Source organism: Podarcis cretensis (genome assembly GCF_951804945.1).
Source record: "Podarcis cretensis genome assembly, chromosome: 10".
Classification (NCBI taxonomy): domain Eukaryota; kingdom Metazoa; phylum Chordata; class Lepidosauria; order Squamata; family Lacertidae; genus Podarcis; species Podarcis cretensis.
The window spans coordinates 48,205,650-48,225,736 of record NC_137179.1 but is presented as its reverse complement, the minus strand read 5'-3'; the positions used below and the strand labels follow the sequence as shown (position 1 = coordinate 48,225,736).

Below are 20,087 nucleotides of genomic sequence, written 5' to 3'. Positions count from 1 at the left end.
TCTCCTTCCCACATGTATTCTGGAGGGTCCTCCATTCAGAGCAGAAGTAGGGGAGCAGGGCCTGCAGGGAAAAGGACAGGAATGGGAAGTCTCATGTGCACAAGCAAGCTGCATGTCATCCTAAGCATGCAAACCTTAAACATACTTATCCCCTTAAACATGCATTGGATTGTACTTGTGTTGCAAGTATGCATACATCATAACGTATGAATGGTGGCATAGAACGTGGTCTAAATATACCAGTCAGGGAGTTGTACATGGCAGCTTTCCAAACCATATGTCCAAATAAGAAATCTTGCATTCAGTGCTTTTCATGCGTTTTGAAGCAGACGTTCTTTTACAAACAAAAAAGATGTGAATCAGCATTTGGAATCTTGGCTTGTTTGCCATGGACTTACATTCATCCTATTTTCAGCAATATAATAATTACACAAAGCATTTATATAGGTTTGGGTGAATACTTCAGTTAATTTGTATTCACATTTCAGTTTATATATATCCCCAGATTAGAAACTGAAACATTCCCAGGTCCCCACCTCAGTCACTTTCAGGGTCTTTTTAAAGTGCATTCTCCTCCTTGAATGTCAGCCACTCGCTTATACAGGGACAAGTACGGGGATGCTTGGGGAACCCAGCCAGCTCCTGTCTTCGTAGCACTGTTTTGTTGCATGGCTATGCTAGAATATGACCTAATGTTGGAATTGGTGCTTATAGATAGATTATGGGCATGGCTTATGAACTTAGACATTTCCTGTGTGTCTGTTGTCTGCTCTTCCTCTTTGTACCACTTGTCTGTCAAGCCGCTTCATCCATGTTTTCCCCCTTAGTTTTCCTTTTTCACCAATCTACTACGAGGAACAGCCACCCAGCAGAAGCAAAATTTGCACCAGCTTCCTTCCCCTCCTCTCCCCCCTGTTTCCTGCATGCAGAGAAGGGGGAGCCCAGCTACACACCCATCTCTTCAGGTACCCTCCCAGCAGCAAGGTGGCCATTTTGGATGAGACAAGCCAGAATGCCCAGTCTTGGGACTTTTATTGTCACTGCAGATTATTGTTCTGGCCCCTTCCTGCCTGTTCTTCCATCAGACATATACTTCTTCTATGAAACCAGTGCTAGGTTAGGAGCCTTGGTTTCCTTTCTAAGCTGACTGGATAGAGTATGTTCCCTCCTCTTTTACAGTATACAATTTCTGCTACTCTCTATTAGTCCTTTTAAGAGTTTCCCGAGGTAAGTAACTTGCCTCTTGTTGCTTTCTCTTGCCTTGCTTACCGGTATTTTGGTAGCAAAATAATTTGTCCTAACTTGAAGAATACCCATTCATTATGACTGGATTGCTGTTCCTGTGCTCCCTTACATTAGAATCCATCCTGCTGCTTTGGATCTTAACCTTCCCTTTTCTATTCTAGTGCTGGTGAAGTGGGTGGTCATTCTATATTGCTATAATGTTCACTGATTCTTTCTTGGATCAGTCTTGCCTTTTTCATGTTTTGTTTTGTGTCCCCTCTTGCTATCATTCCATATACCTCCATTTGTTATTGTGAATTCAGTGGTCTGAATATCTAACAATGGTTAAGGAGAAAAGAAACTGCAGTTCCATACTATCCTTAAGTTTTAGCTGTCTAACTTAGCCCTGTTGCTACTCTCAATATGACCAAATTGAGAAGGAGATTGCTGTTTCATTCCTAAAATCTTGAAAGACCATGTTCTACTATTAATGGGATAATACAGGTAGATATAGTAAAACATGCATGAGCTTATAGGAGATACACAGTGAATTTGTGGTGCTAGGTTAAGATTGAGGTTGTTTTAATTTACTAGTTGCAAATATAAACATGATTTCTGCACTGTAAGGATGTTTCAGATTTCTAGAAATAATTCCTTAAAGTTAACAATATTTTTCTTTGATATCCTGTGTACGTAGATGAATCTGTCAGCCAGAATAAAAGCTCTTTTCAACAGACTCAAAGTTTCAAAAGACCAGCCTTGTACTAAAATTCACAATAACAGGGCAACAAATGCAGTGTACAATTTGCATTCTCTGTGTATATTGAGTGGCAAATGTTTGCTTATAACCCAGAGTTCTGCATCCATTGAAGTCAGTGGGACCATGCTGAGGAAAGGCTGTGCAAATTTTTTTTCTTCAAACAATAGCTGTTTCTGTTTCACAATATCAGTCACCTGTCTAGTAAATTTTAAAACTTGAAGTAAAACCTCAAATAAATAAATAAATAAAGGATGCCAAGAATTTCACTGAGTATATGCAGGTTTTACTTCAACACATTCTTTTGTATCCTGAACTGCATGTTTCCCGTTGGAAAGGAGGATCTTCTTTTTCTGCCCCATTTTCACTTGACGAGTAGAAAATAGCAGGACAAACTGGCTATCATAATGATTTGCTTGTTGAAATAGAAGGATTAAGAGGTTTGAATGAATTAAAATGGCTAGGTTCTTCCAGTGTCATTTAGCTGCTGTAATTTAACTCCAATGTAAATTCATCACATACATGTAGGTCTAGATAGAGGGGGAAAATAAAAGAACGGATTGCAGGGTTTCCATCATTGTGTTTGCTATTACCATTTTTTTCACAAATGCTATTATTTTCTCTACTTCGAAAATTCTAACTGTTTAAATGCTCTCCTAGCTTACTTCTAAGAATATACAGTGCATGAGGACATTACTTAGCTTGGCTCATTGTCATGGAGCTGTCCTTGGTACATCCTGGCAACTTGTGTTAGCTACACTCCAGGTGAGTAATGGTTAATGCTTGATTTACCTTTCTTGACTTGCATTTTGTTTTAACTTCTTGGGTGGATATTCTCTTTGAGTGAAACTCTTTCCATGAAGCAAGTCAGCCCCACACAATTGTGTTTTTCAAACCTTTTGTAATTAAAGCATGGCGATTTTTGTAGCTTTACATGAACATGGTCAGCAGGGCAGCTAATGAGCTTTTTGCTTCCCTTACCTTTCTGTGACTAACTGAAATGTACCCACAACTGTAATGAAGGTAGCCAAGTACCGTAGTCGAGCTGGAAAAAAACCATCCACAGAACAGCTGGAGGATTCAAGCAGAATTTTTAAAGTTGAAATATTAGCATGTAATACACTTTGGGCAGATCCACACCAGACATTTAAAGCACACCCCACACACATTTAAAGCACACGACTTCCACCAAAGAATCCTGAGAACTGTACTCTCATCCTCACAGAGCTACAATTGCCAGCACCCTTAACAAACTTTATCCCTCAGGATTCCTTGGGGGGAGTAATGTGCTTTAAATGTGTATAGGATATGCTTGAAATGTATGATGTGGATCTGTCCTTGGTCACAGAAGTGCAAACCTTGAAAAGTATTTTTTATGGCCTAGTTTGAATGTCACACTAACCCATAGTTTAAAACAAAAAAACAATTGTTTAATGTAAATGAGAAGTGTGTTGGTGCATGCTCCTCTTACGTTCCCAGACCTGGAATTGTGGTTTGTTTCTTTTCAAACAAAGCACAAGCCTGAGTTTGGACAATACAACAAGTCAAACTTTGGCTTGTTTCATGTGCAGCATGGCAAAATGCAAAAGAGAAGCACTGCAGAAATGTAGTGAAGTGTGCAGCACATTCTGCTCATTCACATAAAACCATAGATTGTTTTAAACTTATTTAATGTTTAACGTGGACCTTTATGCAAGCACTTAAGTTTAAAAATGTGTTTTTCATTTCAGCATCTTGTATGGATTCTTGGTTTAAAGCCTGGCGTTGGAGGTGCTTTGAAGCCTGGAAGAGCTGTGGAAGGACCCAGCACCGTAAGAATTTCTTTACTGTGTAGCAGAATAAATCACATTGTATTTTTATGTTATGCATTTGCTTACATAATTTAATTGTATCCTTTCAGGTTCTAACTACAGCTGTTATGACTGACTTACCAGTGATCTCCAACATACTTTCCAGGCTATTTGAAAGCTCACAGTAAGAAAACTGACTTTTAGATCACAATGTTTGTTTCTAATCCCTTTTGGCAATAGTTCTAATAATTGATCCTTCCCACAGGTACCTAGATGATGTTTCATTACATCATTTAATAAATGCACTTTGCTCCTTGTCGCTGGAAGCGATGGACATGGCCTATGGAAATAATAAGGTATGGTATATTTTATTCTGCTTTTCAGACATGCTTTATAAATTAACTAACTCCTAGCTTTGGTTTTTAAATTTCTTGCAGTGCAATATATTATTTGTTAAGTCAGCATCATATAGAATGAATTGTGCTAATGATTCTACTACTGAATTTAGGGCATTATAACAACATGATATGTGAGCTTCACAGGAAGGTACACTAATGCAATTGTTTATTTAAAGTTTAAATATTAAAATGTGCTGACCCAGCAAATAGAAAGATTAGCATTAGGAACTAACTCAGAAAATAAGCTGTTTTAAGGAAGTAGAAATGCAGAGTATAAATACTTTAAATGGAAAAATATAATGCAATAGGTTGTTAAGTCAAGTGACTGTTTTGAATTCTGTTTATGCTTAGGAGCCATCACTGTTTGCTGTTGCTAAGTTGCTCGAAACAGGACTAGTTAACATGCATAGGATTGAAATTTTATGGAGACCACTGACTGGCCATCTCCTAGAGGTAAACAATATTTTTATAACCATTAGGTGAACCTTTGTATTTTTCCTCTGTGGTATTAAAACTTAAAAACGTAAGGGTTTTTTTTTTTTTAAAGCCAATACATTGGTTTTTAATTTCATCTTATTTTCTATTCTGTTTCTAGATTATTTTTTGTTTCTTATAGAATTTGCATTGTTTTCCCCTCAACACTATTTAAGTGTGGGTTCTATAACTTCTTATTAAATCAAGCTGTTTTGATGATGTTGAAAAGCAGAGCCCAGGCAAGTTGACATATCATACTTAAAGGCATACATCTGCAAAGGCAGAAATAAAGGTGTAGTATCTTAGAAAATATTACAAAATGTAGACGGAGGAACATACCGTATTTTTCGCCCTATAAGGCGCACCGGCCCATAGGACGCACCTAGTTTTTTGGGGGGAGAAATAAAGAAAAAAATTTATTCCCCCCCCCCCCCCCCCGCCATGGGGCTGGGGCGGGAAGCTGTCCCCCGAGCTTGTGGGGCTGGCGGTTGGGAGAAGCAGGCTCAGGGAACAGCAGGAGAGGCGCAGCGCGCCATCCCGCTGTCCCCCGACCTGGTTTGAAGGCTGGCGGCGGGGAGGAGCAGGCTTCTCCCCGCCGCCAGCCTCCAAACCAGGTCGGGGGACAGCGGGATGGTGGCGTTCCTCCTCCCCGCTGTCCCCTGAGCTTGTGGGGCTGGCGGTGGGGCTCTCCTGAAGCCTGGAGAGCGAGAGGGGTCGGTGCACGAAAGCCTGCATTCGCCCCATAGGACGCACACACATTTCCCCTTCATTTTTGGAGGGGAAAAAGTGCGTCCTATAGGGCAAAAAATACGGTAATACTTACAGTTCAATCCTGTGTATGTTTACTTAGATGTAGTACCAGTGTGTTCAGTTGGACTTAATTCTAGGTAAGTGAGATGGTGCTGTCAAACTGATTTTAATAATCTCAAATGAAAAGGCACCTCTTATTGTATCCTTGCCATCTATGGAGACTGGAGCTACTCTTCCTGGTAACCAATTCTGCTTAGGAGTTTCCCATAATATCATTTACTGTAAAGAGAATGTCCATGCAAAGAATGCTGGAAGCTTGGAAGCAGGGGGGCGGAATTCATTTACCTCTATTAAAGAGGACTCTTTGTTGTTGACTTCCTCTGATATATCTAATATTGAGCTGTCTTAAGGACTTTTGGTACAAGGCTGTGTGTGTGCCTGAGTACTTTACCTCCTGGTAGGATGGTGATTAGGTTGGAAAGGATCCACATGATAAACTCCATTACATAGTTGCAATGTTCTCATGCATACCATAGTTATTTCAAATAAGTCACATGTGCTAGTATAGTCATCACCTGGGAAGAAATGATACACATGTCTGTTCATAAGTCAAATATTAGTCTTATTTAACTGCTTGTGAATGGTTTGTCATATATGGATTTAAGTGCACATATGTGTAATCCCATCCTATAGAAACACTTATGGGAATCACTTGTCAGAAGCTATTTCATAATTGCAAATTAGTGAAAGAAGCATCCTGATGATACATAGGAATATTGCTCTTTATACAGTTAGGATAAAGTAGTTGTCTGTTCTAGTTATTACATGGCTGGCTAAAATGCTAGGATTACCTTAACAGAAAAATGCATAGACATTTGCAGTCTGTGTAAAATGTAGTCTTTTTAAGTTGTCAATAAAAATTTGGTTGTAGATAACAAATGTATATATAAAATAGAAACACAATGAGTTTCACTGGCTACAATGGAAGGACTTGTGCTACCATTTATACTGAATTGAATGAAAAAGTTTTGTCTCAAAACTCACAAAATTCTCATATCTTAATTTCAAACTGGATCCTACTGGAAAATGCAGTTTTGGATTTAAATTCCATAGCAGGGGAGGCCAACTCTCAAGAGACTGCGATCTACTTTCAGAATTAAAAACTGGCAGTGCAATCGCAATCAACCTGTTGGACATCCCTGTTCTATAGGACTGACCAACATCCTTTCTTCTAAGTTTATTCGTGGAGCTTTCCTTTTTTTATTACAGAGATCTCTGTAACTTGATAAGTAATAAGGGTGTTTTATGGAATTTATAGAATGTAAGGTTTTATATTCTAATGGGTGAAAAAAATATAAATCCGAGATGATCTGACAGGTGGTGATTCTCCACAATGGGGTTTTTCAGCCCAAAGACTGCATTCTCACATGGGCGTTTTTCTGGAGAACCACATACAGTCAAACCTCGGTTCCTGAACGGCTCCGTTTTTGAATTTTTCGGCTCCTGAACGCCGAAAACCTGGAAGTAAATTCTCTTATTTTCGAATGTTTTTTGGAAGCCAAACAGCTTACAGCCCCCCCCCCCTTTCTCTCCATTGACTTTGCTGACCACCCTTTGAATCCTCAGTTGTCGGACATTTCGGACGTCGAACAGTCTTCCAGAATGGATTACGTTCGACAACCGAGGTTTAACTCTATGCATGGAGGGCGGGGCCAGAGGCAAAAGTGGGTGGATCAAAGGATGTGACTCTTACCTTTATACACTAGACTACATTCCAGCCCCACGAAAGTCAGATGTAGAGTGTGTGCGTACACCCCCACACCTACACTCCTGCTGCTATCCAGGCAGCAAGATTTATTTTCATAGCAGTCAGTCAAGCAGAAGGAGGGCGTGGAAATAGAACCAGGGAGAGATGTGGCCTGGGGTGAATGCCTGGCCTAGGGGAGAGCCCAGGTGACCAGATAAAGAGACATGGAGTCCCACATTCCTGGGACACACACACACCCCGCCGCCACCCAGCCGTGGCTCTGTAGCAAGGAGGGAAATGTATGTATGGATTTGGGGAAATTTCTGCAGTATCTCTTTTTAACATGCAGTGTATATCTCTTTTTCACACAGGATTAGCAAATGAACTTTTTCACATTTTTAGGATTGATAGGCATCATAAAAGTGGTTTTGTTTTAGAGGCTTGACAAACAATAAGGCTTTTTCCCCTTGGAGAAATAGATCAGTTCTCAACATCTATTTTACAATATTACAGAACCATTCCAATCACACAGGACACACTTTGGAAACACCGTATCTCTGTATTAAAACTGTTTATGGTGTAAAGCTCAGTGATGATATATTAAAGATTATTGCTGGCTGTCTTGGTTTCATATTTTTTTACTTCTTCCCTACTGCTTCCTCCCTCTTTTTATGCAGAAGGTAAGTTTTTCTTGCAAGTTTGTCTACCTTATTTACTGTTTGACTTTGTGCTAATGAGTGAATCCTTTCATTTTGCTGTTTGATGGTAATAGATCATATTGTAAAACCTCATAAGGAAAAAGACTGAGCTGCAAAGAGAGATTTTGATATATGTAGAATGACTCATTTGTAGCTTAGGGCCAGCTTACACAGTTGGTAAATCTGCAATCACATATATCATTGGAATTGGATAGAGAATTTATTAAGATACAAAACATCTAAACCTAGAATTAATTATTAGTCAAATAAGAAATATGTATCTTGTATTTCCTATTTTCAGAAGCCACATGAGATAAGAATGACAAAGCACCATGCATGTTGAAAGGGCCGCAGAAATTACTATTAATATAATAACACAGCAATTGTTGTATATATGTACCAGATCAGCTTATGGTTATCAGTATTTTAAAAGAATGCATAGGTTGAAAACCTATTATTAATGTTGAATGTTTATTAATGTGCATTCTGGCTTGAATAAAGAAAGCTATATTGTATATTTAGGTTTGCCAACATCCAAACTCACGGATGAGGGAATGGGGAGCAGAAGCTTTAACGTCTCTCATCAAGGCTGGGCTGACATTTAACCATGATCCTTCACTTTCTCAGAACCAGGTAAAATAACGCTCCAGGAAATAAAAAAATATTCTGGAAATTATGCTCCATAGCAAGCAGTCGCCGTGTAATTTATATTAATTGTCAATAAGAATCAGAAGTTATTTTCCACAGTTCTGTGCATTGTTAGCTACGTAATGAATATATAGCTGGAATGTCTGTGCTTCTGGAATTTCCCATCCTACATAGCTGACTTGTAGGAGTCAAGGCTGATCTTCCAGCCAGTAGAAGTGGCTGCTTGTTGGGCTAAATAGCAGTGCTGTTCTATGTGTGCTGATTCAGACCTAAGGGGCTTACTCCTAAGTTAGTCAGTGTAGAACTGGAACCCCAGTATTTTGTTACAGCAGCTTCATACCTAGCTAGGTAGATACCAGAACAGTATCCCAACCTGGAGGTTGTAGGGTTGCTTCTGTTTCTGTTTCTTTGTTCTGCTCACTATTTTTTACAAGATTCAGCACTACAATAAACAGGAGGCTTTATTGCAGAATGGAGGTTGTGGGGTATTAGGGGAATCAGGTCGAGTAACGATGAGGCAATAACCCAGGCATCTTGTGTGGACTTTTCACTGTATATGAGTAAGCAGCAGGAGACACAGACAGCTGGTGGCTACTAGGCAATTACATTTTCCCACTCTTTTCTCCTCTCTTCTAAACCTTTTGGCATAGATCTGGCTGCAGCTACACTTCTAGCGATGATATGCAAGAAAAGTAGCTGCTGGCCAGGATCTTTTGAGTTGAGGCAGCCTAGGCTGGATTTAGGCTGGAGACCACCTGATGTAGAATTTCAGTGTTTCGCTTTCTGACCCTCCGCAGCTGCCACTGGTGTTCAATAGGTCCCTGCCTCCCCACTGAGCTTGTCACTTCTGTGTATGATGCTGTTTAGCTTCAAGATGCTTTCGTAACTAAAGTTCAGTCTCTGCTTCCCTTTTATTTCTAGAGACTTCAGTTGCTGCTTCTAAATCCACTGAAAGAACTGTCAAACATCAATCACCCTGATATTAGGCTCAAGCAACTGGAATGTGTGCTACAGATTTTGCAAAGCCAGGGTGACAGTCTAGGGCCTGGGTGGCCCTTGGTACTTGGAGTCATGGGAGCAATCAGAAGTGATCAGGGGTGAGTTTCTTGAAGCCAAGATGCAAACGTTTGCTAATCTTCATTGCTGCTTCCGTTTTTTAGGTCACTTTGTGGTACTGGTCCGTAGTCTTATTTTTTTATATAATTATTGCACCAAATTATTGTGCAAAATATAGTAACCTCATTCCTAGGGTAACAAGTTTTTTGTCGCTCTAGCAATTTACTAAAAAAATTAAATATTCTGATGTCCTCTAAGCTTCATCTTTTTGCACCTAGTGTTTATATGAAAAGAAAAGCTGCTTATTTTCACCCAAACTTTATAACCTTTTAGCTAATAATCTCAAATATAAGCCTTAAATGTATTTAGTGCATTGCGGTTTGTTTTTGCTTCTGTAAAGTGAATGACCTATGCCACACATACAAGACATTGCATGATGGTCATATGAAAGTCGAAGAGAATGGTGGTATTACATGTGACAAGCCATTAATGTGTAGACTTGCCAGTTCCATACAACTTGGTGGTAAAAGGTAAAGGACCCCTGGACCGTTAAGGCCAATCAAAGATGACTATCCAGTGCGGCGCTCATCTTGCTTCAAGCTGAGTGAGCTGGCGTTTGTCCACAGACAGCTTTCCGGTCATGGGGCTAGCATGACTAAACCACTTCTGGAACAACGGAACACCGTGATGGAAGCCAGAGCACACAGAAATGCCGTTTACCTTCCCACCACAGCAGTATTTATTTATCTACTTGCACTGGTGTGCTTTCGAACTGCTAGGTTGGCAGAAGCTGGGACAGAGCAATGGGAGCTCACCCTGTCATGGGGATTCGAACTGTTGACCTTCCCATCTGCAAACCCAAGAGGTTCAGTGGTTTAGACCACAGTGCCACCCACGTCCCATAATTTGGTGGAGGGGATTGGCTTCCTTGAGCATGTTAAAAATGGACAGGTCTGTATAGTAAGCAGCTAAGCACAAAGAGTTTGACTGATGCAGAGCTACCACGTATCTAGTTGAATCTATCAACTGCGTAATCGTCTGTTTGGTATTATGATATTTTATGACCATTTGATAAACCTAGAAAATTTTGTTTTGCTTTGTTAATAGAGAGTCTCTAATAAGGACTGCATTCCAGTGCCTACAGTTGGTTGTGACTGACTTCTTGCCAACGATGCCATGTACTTGCCTACAGATTGTTGTAGATGTTGCTGGAAGCTTTGGGCTTCACAATCAAGAACTCAACATTAGCTTAACATCAATTGGTCTCTTGGTGAGTGTTTAGTTTAATCCCTAGCTGTGAACCTTTACTCTAATGTTTAGCATTATTTCGCCTAATTTAACAGAGAGATTGACTTTTAAGTAAATGTGCAAAGGACTGCTCTCTAAGACTTGGACTGCATACACACACCATACATTTAAAGTGCATTCCCCCCCCCAAAAAAAAGAATCCTGGGAATTGTAGTTTACCCCGTCAGAGCTACAACTCCTTAACAAACGGCAGCTGCCAGGTTTTTATATTTCAGATATTGAGAAATACAATTCCTGATTCATTGATACAAAATAGAAGGAGTTGGTGTGCAAGTTCCAGAAAACATATTCTATGGTGTTGAGATTTTTTGAACTGATTGGACACAGCTTTCAAGGGAGAGTTAAGTGTCAAGTTCCATTGACTTTTGGTGTAATTTAAGCCAGTTCTACTTTCTCTGGATTGTGCTTATTAGTTAGAATCAGGCACCCGGTAGGAAAAGCTGAGTCCATTGAGGTGAAAGCTAAGTTTTTCTTTGGAAAACTAAAGTATTTCAAGTAACAGGTTCTGTCCTGTATAAATTAATAATGAGCACAACTGTTCTAAGACCTTCTTGCCAGAAATGAGTAAGAGGAGCATCAGCATGACATACTTTGAGTATTATTTTGTCCCAAATAAAATATGGTTTATCGTTAAGTGTGCAGCAGGATTGAAATTGTAGCCCAGTCTTTTATTTATTGCTTGTTCAGGATTATAATTCACAGGTCAACCAGAATATGTTCTTAGCTGTAACCCCTTGCTGCTGGATGCATTCATTCATTCATTCATTCATTTACACTTGTTCCTTTATTTTTTTTAAATGAAACCCAAAGCAGCATCAAAGAATTAAGACAACCCCACTGTTTAAAGTAGTATTTAAAACCAGCTACTATAAAAACCCATTTAAAAGGGAACTCAATTTAGCACTCCAGCAATACTTCTCAAAACCTTCCTGCATAAAAATGTGAAAACTAGCCAGCAAAACTAGTACTAGCATGGAGCTTGGCACAATTTTTAGGGTAATTAGTTCAACAGGATGGTTGCCACCCTTCTCTGTGCTCTGTAAATATAATTTATGAAGATGCATTCTTTGTTTTTGCAGTGGAACATTTCAGACTATTTCTTCCAAAGAGGTGAAATTATTGAAAAAGATCTGAACAAAGAGGAAGCATTGCTACAGAAGCAAGCAGAAGAAAAAGGAATAGCACTGAACCGTCCTTTTCACCCAGCGCCACCCTTTGACTGCCTTTGGCTGTGTCTGTATGCCAAACTGGGGGAGCTCTGTGTAGATCCACGGCCTGCTGTGAGAAAGAGTGCTGGGCAGACCTTATTCTCTACAATTGGTGCTCATGGAACTTTACTTCAGCACTCAACGTGGCACACAGTTATTTGGAAGGTACAATACGAAAATCATGCATCTTAAAACAGTAATATCACAACTGTGTCTTATCCTAGTTGTATTTATGTGTGTTTGGTATTCTTGTTTTTCAGTTTCGATTATCTTGGCTACAATGTATAATTTACTGCAAGAGGAAATCGCCCTATTCTCTATTGGTCCTTAGTGTCCAATCCATTTTTTTGACTTTCTGCCAGCTTTTGCCAAGTAATTCAGTGGGTTTTAGCCTTTACAGACATATAACCTACCGTATTGTTCCCTCTATAACACACAGATTTTTTCTCCTAAAAAGGAAGGGGAAATGTCTGTACGTGTTATAGAGTGAATGTGTGGTCCCTGGAGCCGAAAAATCAGGCAAAAATCAAATCGCGGCACTTCACGGAGAAGGGAAAACTGAAAAGAGGAAGTGACTGCTTTCCTGCATTCTGCCTCAGGGTCTTACTGCTCACCCTCCTCTGTTTCGTTGCTGTGTTTGCTGAAACGGAACAAAGAGCAGGGAAAGCCCCTCCCCTCCAGGCAAGCAGAGGGGAATTCCTCTCTGTGCTCGGGTGCTGCTGGGGGAGAGGGAGAGAGAGGGGGGAAGTGAGAGAGGGGGGGAGGGGGGGGAGGGAGAGAGAGGGGGGAGGGAGGGAGGGGGAGAGAGAGAGAGAGAGAGAGATGGCTGGCTTGGGTGGGGGGAAACTTTTGCCTTTCTTTCCTCCCTCCCGTTAAATCCCTCTCCTGCATTCTTAGCCAGCTGCTTCTCTGCACACCCCTCTCATGTCCCTTATTTGTTTTTCCTTCGCTCCCCACTTAAAATGTGGTTACAAAGCATAGATCCACATGGATCCTCAGGATCTTTGCATTGGGTCACCCCAAATTCACCATCAGATCACATAGCATGACCATGGCTACAGCCTGCACCAAAAAAATCACGCACCCACTGTTGCCTGGGGCTGCAATGGTGCAAAAATGTGGTTACAAAGCATGGATCCACAGGGATTCTCAGGATCTTTGCACTGGGTCACCACAAATTCACCATCAGATCACATAGCATGTCCATGGCTACAGCCTGCACCAAAAAAATCACGCACCCACTGTTGCCTGGGGCTGCAATAGTGCAAAAATGTGGTTACAAAGCATGGATCCACAGGGATTCTCAGGATCTTTGCATTGGGTCACCCCAAATTCACCATCAAATCACATAGCATGTCCATGGCTACAGCCTGCACCAAAAAAATCACGCACCCACTGTTGCCTGGGGCTGCAATGGTGCAAAAACGTGGTTACAAAGCATGGATCCACAGGAATTCTCAGGATTTTTGCATTGGGTCACCCCAAATTCACCATCAGATCACATGTCTGTGGCCACAGCATGAAGCCCAAAAATGATACATCCACTGTTTCATTCAGAATGTTTTTTCCCTTGTTTTCCTCCTCTAAAAACGATGTGCGTGTTATGGTCAGGTGCGTGTTATAGAGCGAAAAATACGGTACTTTAAACTGCAACATGGGCTTCTTAATAATTTGCCTTATAGATGTACAACTTCCTTCTCATGCATAATCTATTTTTCCTTTCTGTCTCTCTTATCTTAACATTCATGACATTCTGCTTCATGTGCATCTTAGCTAAGATGGAAGCTGTGCAGTTTTTGAAAGATGTGCTTCCACATTTTCTACAAAGTCACTGATATTGGAACACACCTTTATGAACTCCCATTGCAGTCAGTGTCAGGCATGTTGCAGCAAATACTTTTTGAGAAAACATAGTGGAGTGCTTGTCAGTGCAGACTATTTTAAGTGTGGTTGTGAACTTCCAGGTGAACATGGTGTTGAAATATACTGATACTTCTGAGCAAACATCTATAGGCTTAAAATGTTGGTGTTGGTAAAGTTAAGTAAACTGGAATCTTTCACATACTTCGCCTGAGGCCCACATTTTTGTTTATTATTTTGTAAGCTTCAGTTGCAAGAAACGGCTAGACTATTAAGTTCTGGAATGCTTTGTTTTATAGGTTCTGTTTCATTTGCTGGATCGAGTGAGGGAGTCGTCTACAACGGCTGATAAAGAGAAGATTGAGTCTGGTGGTGGCAATATCCTCATTCACCATTCAAGAGATACAGCAGAGAAACAGTGGGCTGAAACATGGGTGTTAACGTTGGCTGGAGTAGCTAGAATATTTAACACAAGGAGATACCTTCTACAGTCCTTAGGTATAATGTCTTCTTTGCATGTTTATGGCCAGTGAATATATTTTACTTGGGATGGGGAAGATCCCACAGTTATAGGTTGATTTTTTTTTATTTATTAAGATTTGTATCCCACCATGCATCATAAAATAATCTCAGAACAGGTTACAACACACCCTCTGCTGCCTGGCCTTATCTGGCCTCCTAGTCCTGCCTTTTTATAAATACGAAAGCATTTTTAGCTTTTACTCTGCTTTAGTTTTTTCGAATGTGCTATTTTTGTAAGTCACTTTGAGTTACATTTTGTAAAAAAAAGAAAAGCAGTAAGTGCAAATAATATACTCCATATTCTGTAACCACAGATCATAAATGCTGCCTTGTAACAGTGTGTTCTTGGTTATATAGCAAACCTATCCTCTGATTTCTCCTGCTGAGCTTTTTTCTTACGATGTATCGTCATAATTATGCCACTTACTAAAAGTCACTTTTAAAAAGGAGAAGGGGGGGGCATGATAATGAAATGGACCACTTTCTGAAACTTCTTTTTCCCCAACAGGAGATTTTTCTCAAGCTTGGGATGTCCTCCTTGATCACATCCAGTCAGCTGCACTCAGCAAAAACAACGAAGTTTCTCTGGCTGCTTTGAAAAGCTTTCAGGAAATCTTACAAATTGTGTCCCCTGTTAGAGAAACTGAAAAACCTGACACACCACCTGCTATTAATATGCCTGTGCCTGTCCTCATAGGAACAGTGACTGCCACTGGCCTTGGAAGATCTTTTATGAGAACTGATTCTATAGGAGAAAGGATTGGAAGGTATAATGTTGCAGAACCTCCTGTAATAACAGATGAAATTGAAGACTTGAATCTTTGGTGGGCTGCCTGGAACAGCTGGTTTAGGATTGGCTCAGAAAGCACAAAGCCTCCAGTTTCTTGCGATAAAATGACTTTTATCCCCAGCCAGCCTTTTCTAACAGCTTTAATACAGATATTCCCAGCCCTTTACCAGCACATCAAAACAGGTTTCAGTATGGATGATCTCCAAAAATTGGGTGTTATTCTACATGGTGCAGTTTCTGTTCCAATCAGTTCAGATGCATCCCCTTTCATCCTACCATCATACACGGAGGCAGTTCTAACAAGTTTGCAAGAAGCGGTTCTAACAGCTTTAGATGTCTTACAAAAGGTAATAATGTAGTTTTTAAATTCTTTCTGAAAGGCAGACACGCAACTTCATATTGCCATCTATAATGTGAATTGGTTAAATATTGGTAGATATAATTGGCAACGGTAATAGTTTTATAAGGTACTTTTGCTCCTTGAGAGCTTCTTCCAGGCCTGTCTTTTCTGCTTGCTGCAGGTTTTTTCCTGTTCAAACGTGACTTCAGCAGATTACATTTGCAGTTAGGTCATCTTCATAAAGTTGTTGAATCAGACATTCATACAGAATTGCAGTGAACCAAGAATAATTGTGTATGATATTTTAAAGAAAATGCCAAAGTTGATTATGTGAGAGGTACAGGTGGCTTATGGGTTAAGAATCAGCAGCTGATACTTTCAGCCATAAGCTTTAAGGCTCCCTTTACACAGAGGATCCCTTGGAAGTCAAGACAGAGCCACCAGCAGCCTTTTGATAAAGAATTAGCCATACTCATATGAAGAAGGAAAGAGTATCATGCTAAATGCAGCAACCATTCTGCAGCCTCACTGTGGTGCCACTTATTCCACTCAATGTGCATAGAACACATCGTATTTATGTTTGCATTGCGGTGTGAGGGGGTTGGAAAGTTATTTCAAGTAATAAATATAGAGGACACAGAGACAAAGAAAAATGCCTACTTATAGGAATAAGCTCACAGTAATAAATATCATGGGGGGACGCAGGTGGCACTGTGGGTTAAACCACAGAGCCTAGGACTTGCTGATCAGAAGGCTGGTGGTTCGAATCCCCATGACGGAGTGAGCTCCCATTGCTCAGTCCCTGCTCCTGCCAACCTAGCAGTTCGAAAGCACGTCAAAGTGCAAGTAGATAAATAGGTACTACACCGGCGGGAAGGTAAACGGCGTTTCCATGCGCTGCTCTGGTTCTCCAGAAGCAGCTTAGTCATGCTGGCCACATGACCCAGAAGCTGTACGTCGGCTCCCTCGGCCAATAAAGTAAGATGAGCACTGCAACCCCAGAGTCGGCCACGACTGGACCTAATGGTCAGGGGTCCCTTTACTATTACCTTTAATAAATATCATGAGCTGGTTGGTAATATTGAGGAGAAAGCAGTGCACTGAGAAACAGGAGAAGCGAGTTTCCATCACTGCTGAACCAGTTATGTTGCTGTGCAATGTGAACATTTTGAGACGCCCAGGGTGAAAAAAGAAGGCATCCCCTCATAGGAATAGTTTATTTCCCACTGGTCACACACTACTATAAGTCTTACTTGTGGACTACATAACACTGTGAGAAACATACTTTATAAGTATTGAATTGGTGTCTAACCTGTGGAAAAGGGAGACGTTGGAGTGTGTGTGAATTTAATCCACTTCTTTTGATGACATCATGTTATGCCATTGTCAAGGACAGTGAAGATCTAACAAAGCATAGGATTCAGACTAAGCTCTTCTCTGCACCTGCAACACCCTGAAATCCACTTCTTTTTGTCACATGCACTGGCATTGTGTACCACCATCACAACCATAACATTATATAAGATTGTATTTTACGCAGAGTGGAATTTTAGTTGAGTTCCCATCTGTTTAGTGTAATTTAAGGATAAGATTGTACTGAGAGTTCTTATTTGATCTTATTTTTAAATGTTCTATTGTGGAATAAATGCAGAGCACAGGGTGGATAACAACGATTTTAAAAAAAAGTAATAATAAAAAAAAGATTTTAAAAAAATTAAATCGGATTTTTTTTAATTTAAATCAGATTTTTAAAATAAAATACCTTGGGAGGAAAAAAATTCCTAAGGATAGTTTTCTGTTTAAGTTACATTATAGTCCAAAGGCTATTCATTAGGAAATAAGGATTTGTTTTAAGCTTTTCATGTGTTCCAAAACTCAATCTAATTTTTTAAAAAAACAAAACCAAACCGTTTAACCATATCAGTAAGCAAACATGGATACATATGCTATAATGTTATTGTTTTAGTTAAATAAATTGTTTAAATTTTTATTAAGGAAATCATTATTTTTCTCCTTCCAATAAAGTACAGCAGAAAAGTTGTCCAAATATAAACAGTTAACTTATTGAACCTCACAATAATTTCATAATTATCTGTCTATGTATTTCTAATAGTATAACCAAATCAGTAATTTTTGATATAACTGTAAAAACTACTCTGAAAATTTATTATTCCAAAAATGAAACCTTCATCTGGTTGTAGATATTAAGATTATACCAGCAAGAATGAGTCTTTCTGCAAAAAACATGATTTAAATCAAGTCTTACTGACTCGTGATTTACATCAAGTCTTACTGACTCGTGATTTAAATCAAATCCACCCTGGCAGAGCAGTTACCAAGTTAACCCCAGCAATTGATGCATATTTTCTGTTATAATATTACAGAACACCCCTTCTGAACGCTGTTGTCACAGTTCCACAGACTGGAATGCATCCAATGTATGTTTTGTGTGTGCTAGTTAGTAGTTTGTTGACCCTTTCTTCATGCTTCGGAAACTAAATGCCCACAGCTTCTCAGATTCTTGTAACACATGCTTTCAAATTGTTGACAGTGTGTATGTGTGTTGTGGCCAGGAAGAGAGATACTTCATAACCAAAATCAAACTTAATCATCGTCGCAGCAAACAGAGGTTGGGCTTGATGGCCTTTAAGGTCCCTTCCATTTCTATCATTCCATACAATATATGGCCAGAACCCTCTTGTTTGTGTGCTTATGCCATATACAGTGGTACCTTGGGTTACATACGCTTCAGGTTACATACGCTTCAGGTTACAGACGCCGCTAACCCAGAAATAGTACCTTGGGTTAAGAACTTTGCTTCAGGATGAGAACAGAAATCGTGCAGCAATGGTGCAGCAGCAGCAGGAGGCCCCATTAGCTAAAGTGGTACCTCAGGTTAAGAACAGTTTCAGGTTAAGAACGGACCTCCAGAACGAATTAAGTTCTTAACCCAAGGTACCACTGTACTGTTGATAAGAATATAAGAAGAGGTCTGCTGGATCAGACCAAAGTCCCACCATCTAGCCTAGCATCCTATTCTCCCAGAAGACAACCAGATGCCTCTGGGAAGTTTGCAAGCAGGACCTAAGTGCAGCAGAACTCTCCCCACTTGTGAGTCCCAGGAATCGGTATTCAGAGAAATACTGCCTCTGATGGTGGAGGTAGGACATAGCAATTTTGGCTATCAGCCTTTGATACACTTCTCCATGAATCTGATTCTTTTATAGCCATCCAAGTTTGTCATTCTAACTACATCTTGTGATAACGAATTCCGTAGTTCAGCCAGCTGCTTTGTGAGGGAGGTAATTTCTTTTATCTGCCCTGAATCTTTTAAAACGGAGCTTTATTGAATGGCCCTGAGCTGCATTATTGCGTGCTTTATGTTTCTAGAAATATTAATGCTTTCGTTTTGCTTCTTATAGGCCATATGTGTGGGTTCAGAAAGCATGCAAATAATGTATCCTGCTATCTTTGATCAGTTGCTGGCATTTGTTGAATTTTCCTGTAAACCACCGCAATATGGACAGCTAGAAACAAAACACATTGCAAATGCAAAATACAATCAGGTGAGGTGTGTTGAATTTTAGCAGTCTCTTTTTGAGGTCACTGGCTTCCAGATATGATCAGCTTTGCATGAGTTATTTAAATGCCATCATTTTCCTGCATTTGGACATTTGTGTTATCAACTAATTTAATAAATGTTTGCTGGTTTTTCATTTCAAGTTCTTTCCTTTTTTTTCTTGTTACCTTTCCATTTTGAGACTGCATTCTATTAGAAAAGAAAACTATACATTTGTAGTGAAAACTAGCAAAATAGATCTATATTAGCCTAACAAAGTTGCTTTAATCAACCTGCACTCAGTTTTGCATTCTAAATTTTCCTGTTAGGCTCTCTTTTCATTCTTCTGTTTTGTGATACCATTGCTTTGAATGCATTTACAATACTAATCATACTCAACAGAAGAATGAGTCATCAGAATTTTAATAGATACTGTGTGTATGTGTATTAATTTTCCCTTATTCTGTTTATCATGCAACACAATGGAATCACAATAGATACAACTGTTTGCACCGGTGAGTTCAAATTCTTTAAAGATTGTGCTTAGTGTTCTTGCTGCATAAATTGCAACATTTCACTTGCTTAAAAATTACTTTTAAATTTCAATTGTGCACCCCTATTCTCAATTCTGTATGTGTGAGGGCTTGGAAGATTTCTTTTTGTAAGTTTTTCATGGATCAAATAATTTTCCTTGTGGAATTTTCAAATTCTTTTGCATGGCATCAAAATAGGTCCATTGCAGGATTTGTTTTTTTTCAGATAGTCTTGTTTCTCTACATGCACTGATGTCCCAATCTTACTTTTCTAGGCAGAGTGGGTGGCATTGAATTATGTACCATTTGCTGAGAGGTCTTTAGAAGTTGTGGTAGACCTGTACCAAAAGACAGCTTGTCACAAAGCTGTTGTAAATGAGAGAGTTCTTCAAAATATTATCAAGGTAAATATTCATATATAAATT

General features: G+C 39.7%; 1 protein-coding gene across 4 annotated transcripts in view; it reads left to right on the top strand.

Annotated features, from left to right (window-relative positions):
- MON2 (MON2 homolog, regulator of endosome-to-Golgi trafficking) overlaps positions 1-20,087 on the top strand; it is a 63,430-nt gene that overhangs the window by 33,337 nt on the left and 10,006 nt on the right. For 3 of the 4 annotated variants that reach the window (XM_079994032.1, XM_079994030.1, XM_079994033.1), the window contains exons 16-29: positions 2,642-2,746; positions 3,712-3,792; positions 3,882-3,955; positions 4,037-4,127; positions 4,521-4,622; positions 8,361-8,471; positions 9,408-9,583; positions 10,650-10,812; positions 11,930-12,223; positions 14,218-14,416; positions 14,949-15,577; positions 18,993-19,136; positions 19,627-19,644; positions 19,938-20,066. In XM_079994032.1, coding sequence (XP_079850158.1) covers positions 2,642-2,746; positions 3,712-3,792; positions 3,882-3,955; positions 4,037-4,127; positions 4,521-4,622; positions 8,361-8,471; positions 9,408-9,583; positions 10,650-10,812; positions 11,930-12,223; positions 14,218-14,416; positions 14,949-15,577; positions 18,993-19,136; positions 19,627-19,644; positions 19,938-20,066 — 2,316 coding nt within the window. The remainder of the gene's footprint in view (positions 1-2,641; positions 2,747-3,711; positions 3,793-3,881; positions 3,956-4,036; positions 4,128-4,520; positions 4,623-8,360; positions 8,472-9,407; positions 9,584-10,649; positions 10,813-11,929; positions 12,224-14,217; positions 14,417-14,948; positions 15,578-18,992; positions 19,137-19,626; positions 19,645-19,937; positions 20,067-20,087) is intronic. The other variant, XM_079994031.1, reaches the window with a different exon arrangement.